This window comes from Tupaia chinensis, unplaced genomic scaffold (assembly GCF_000334495.1).
Source record: "Tupaia chinensis unplaced genomic scaffold, TupChi_1.0 Scaffold000601_1, whole genome shotgun sequence".
In the NCBI taxonomy this organism is placed as follows: domain Eukaryota; kingdom Metazoa; phylum Chordata; class Mammalia; order Scandentia; family Tupaiidae; genus Tupaia; species Tupaia belangeri.
Window position 1 is genome coordinate 1,297,379 of NW_006160119.1, and position 3,691 is coordinate 1,301,069.

The 3,691-nt window shown below is 47.8% G+C and overlaps 1 protein-coding gene across 1 annotated transcript in view; it reads right to left on the reverse strand.

Moving 5' to 3' along the window:
- The window catches only part of COL6A6 (collagen type VI alpha 6 chain), a 115,865-nt gene that overhangs the window by 43,000 nt on the left and 69,174 nt on the right, over nucleotides 1–3,691 (reverse strand). Inside the window, exon 27 of the mRNA XM_006158514.3 lies at nucleotides 3,158–3,220. Within this exon, the coding sequence (XP_006158576.1) occupies nucleotides 3,158–3,220 (63 nt within the window). The remainder of the gene's footprint in view (nucleotides 1–3,157; nucleotides 3,221–3,691) is intronic.

The following is a 3,691-nucleotide window of genomic DNA, read 5'->3' on the forward strand; positions in this document are numbered from 1 at the left end:
CCCCCCCCGAGTCACGAGGCGTGTTTTTTTTTTTTTTTTTTTTTTTTTGTCATAGGGCACTCACTCTTTGGTGAGCACCAACGAGAGACAAAGACAGAGAAGGAGAGTGAGAAATCCTCCTCCGGGGGGGATGACCACCCCTCAACCCCTTCTCCTCCACGCTCCTCTCGGAATGTGGGCCTGTACGCACATGCTCAGTGCCGTTTCCAGGCTGCCGGGTTGAACCGTGGCAGGCCATGTGGAAGTCCAGTGCCTTAGCCACCGTGCCACCTGCTGGCCGTACAGTCAGTCTTTCCGTTCTCAATTCATAAATTTGAAGATATAGCTAATTCCTGAGACATATTTGGAATAGAGTCCAAAACAGAACAAACAAACAAAACAAACTGCAGAAAACAAACTACGGTCGGCCACACAGCATTTATGTCTGTCGAGAGGTAAGAGAGGATGTCCCAGCCATGGAGGAAAGGACACTATAAAAGAGGAAGAGTTGATTAAAAAGACTGAGTTGGAAAATAGGAGAGAAAGGAAAATAAAATTAAAGGATGACATTAACGTACCAAGTAATAGGATTATAAAAAAGTAGGGAGTAGAGAAAACACAGGAGAAAAAACCATCTGACTAAGTCACACTTTTTAACTGTCAGGAAGTGGAGTCCCCGGCTTGCCCGCTCTCTCTCCTCCTGTCGGGACTTTGGGCCTGGTGCACAGGCACCCAGGGTCTTCTTCAAGCTGCTGGGACTCGAACCATCGTCCGCCTTGTGAGATCTGGCTTCCCATGCACAGGGCTTACCCGCTGTGCTCTAGGCTGGCCCCTTCTAGATAATTAATGAAAACTTTTCTGAACTAAAGGACGCACATTTGTAGTAATGCTGGTAACAAAAGATAGAAGCACATAAAAACAAACAAGCAGACATAAAATAAAGCCAGGGAGAAATCTCGGTGAAATTAAAAAAAAATTTGGGGGGTGTGGCCAGCAGGCAGCATGGTAGTTAAGGCACTGCATTCCCATATGACTAACCAGGGTTCAAGTCCTGGACCTGGGGCTTGATACTCATGCTGGGCACGTGTGTACCCAAAGTCCCAGGAGAAGGGATTGCAGCGGGGCCGTCCCCTGGGAGGTGACTTCTCATGCTCTCTCTCACTGACTCTCGGGCAAGCACATGTGCCCTATGACAAAAACCTAAACAAAGAAGCAAACAAAAGGGAAAAAAAATCAAGGTGAAGATTTAGAGAACTTAAACTAGGAATATCGTCATTCCAAGAGAACTGAAGAAGCATTCCAAATTAAAGGTCAATTTTACCAAAATTTTCCAATATTTGAAACTTTAGTTCTTCCAGGGGAAAACCTGGAACTTTCCAATGTCTAAACTTCAACTCCGAATTCAAACAGTCGTGTCGTGGGGGAAACGCCGGGTGGTGACGTGAGCTCCACACTGACACGGTCCAGCAGGAAGGACAAAGCGCAGATGTCCACGTTTGAGCGTCTCCCACTAGTTTACTGTTTTCTTAGGCTTTAACACTGCTTTTATGATTAATGTGCCATTGGAAGAAGGAAACAGAAACAGCTAAAGTTTCTAGCAAGCTTCTGCTGGCCAAGGTCAAGCCGAGAGGGATGACCGGGGTGGGGGGATTTCAATGCAGATGACATCCAGATTAATGTGAAAGTCTTTTCCCATTATTTTTCTAATTGCATCAGGGTTCTCCATTTAAACAAGTCTCGAGGGCGTAATGCTAAAGGATAGCCATCAGAAATCAGGTACGAGGAGGAGGTCACAGCTACAAAGCCATCCAGGGAGGAGAGGCAATGAAGAGGAGGTTCCTTCCTTTGTCCCCCTAAAACGTGGGCAAGTAATACTGAAGCTCTCGTCATCATTTGTCAACAAAACAAAACAAAACAACTAGCTCAGAGCAATAGAACTAGAAAACCACCTCGCGTATAAGTTTTTTCAGATCTTTTACTTCTTGCTAATTAGTACGGTACTGAGACCACTCTGCCTGGCCAGTGCTATCCTGAGAGATGAGGACTATTGAGAGACGACCATCTTAAGATCACCTTTCTTTAAAAACATGGAATAGTCATCTCGTTCATTCAGTCTAAGATACATCACAGGCAAGTCCAGAAACCGGGTGCGTTCTCGTGTGTGTGTGTGTGTGTGTGTGTGTGTGCATGCGCACGTGTGTGTGTGTGGTGTGCTTTAGACAGGGTGCCACATGTCTCAATTCTCCGGCTTCGGCCCTGGAGTAGCTGGCACTCCAGGCATGAACCCTCACACCTGGTTTTTCAGGGTGGGCCAGGAATTGAACCAGGCTTCCCATGGGGCCTCGGCCCTCCGGGCAGTAGTGTCCCACACATGCTTGCACAGCCAGGCCAAGAAACCCGTCCTGAACCCACTGGGACCCAAGACAACGGGTGACTCAGCTGTGCTGGGCACGTGTGTGTACCCTGAGTGGTCCGAGCACGAGGCGGCATCGGAGCCCTCCTTCTCAGCACGACGCAGCCGTGACATCGTCAACACAGACCGCACAAAGCCCGAGTTTAACAAGCCGTAATAGAGGAGGCAGGATGCCTGGGCACCGGCTTGCACTGAACCCGCCAAGGTCCTGTGACAGTCAACACCTGTTTTCAACTCAAGGCTTTCTTTACAAACGTTTTCATTTCCAGTGTTAGGAAGGAAACTTCTTGGGGTTGGCCCCATAGCCTAATGGTTAAGAAAGCCTGATCCCACATGGCTGACCACAGTTCAAATCCTGGCTCTGTTGGCTTGAAAAGCAGGCCAGGTATGTGCATGCCCCAAATCCTGACAGGATGGGGAAACGGAGCGGGGATTGCGGCGTGACCACACTCCACTGGGGTGTGCTCTCTCCCTCCTTCTCTCTCTGGACGGCTCATGGGCCCTCTGGCAATTAAAAGAAAAAATTGAAAAAGAAGAGTGGCTCCTTTTCAGCCGGAACTGGTGGTCGTGGAGTGACCACTTCATCGCCTTCTTGGGGCACTGCAGCACGAGTAATGTACACCTGTTTCCCCTAAGTTTATCTTAACAAAAATTACATGTATTTCCCAAGTTTTAGGGGAAAGACAACTTGAATGACCATAAATGCATGAGGAAGGACTTCCCGAAGTGGCTGGGTCGTCAGCAATTGGGATCTAAGAAGCTTACCGTTTTGCCTCGAACTCCCTTGGGTCCAGTCCATCCTGGACCTCCGGGGTCTCCAATGTCTCCCTAAATATGAATTCATTAAAGTGAAACGGTTAGTAACATCACATACTGTGTCTCTGTGTCACAGAGATATAATTGCATTTATAAGCCGATTCTAACACGAAGACCTTTTCATGTACACAGTGGTAGCCAACAGTCGGCCTTCGTCCAAGTGTCTCCTCTGCTTCGTGACACTCTCTACACAACACACGACGTCACTGTGCTACTGGTCCCGCCTCAGCGGGAACACAGGCTCCTGAGGGACACACGCTGTGCCCCCAGTTTGTCCTCTGACTCTATCAGAGAGCCTGGCACCTGCTGGGCCTTTGTCTAAAAGAAGTGACTCGTTGCTAACTGGTCACCTGAGGATTTGTAAACATGTTGGGAAACCGAGTCAGGTGGAGTGAAGCAGCTTTGGTTTTCTTTTGAGCAAAAAAGGAAAGAATTCTCTTTCTCCCTTTATTTACAAATTTAAAAAACTTGAAATATATATAT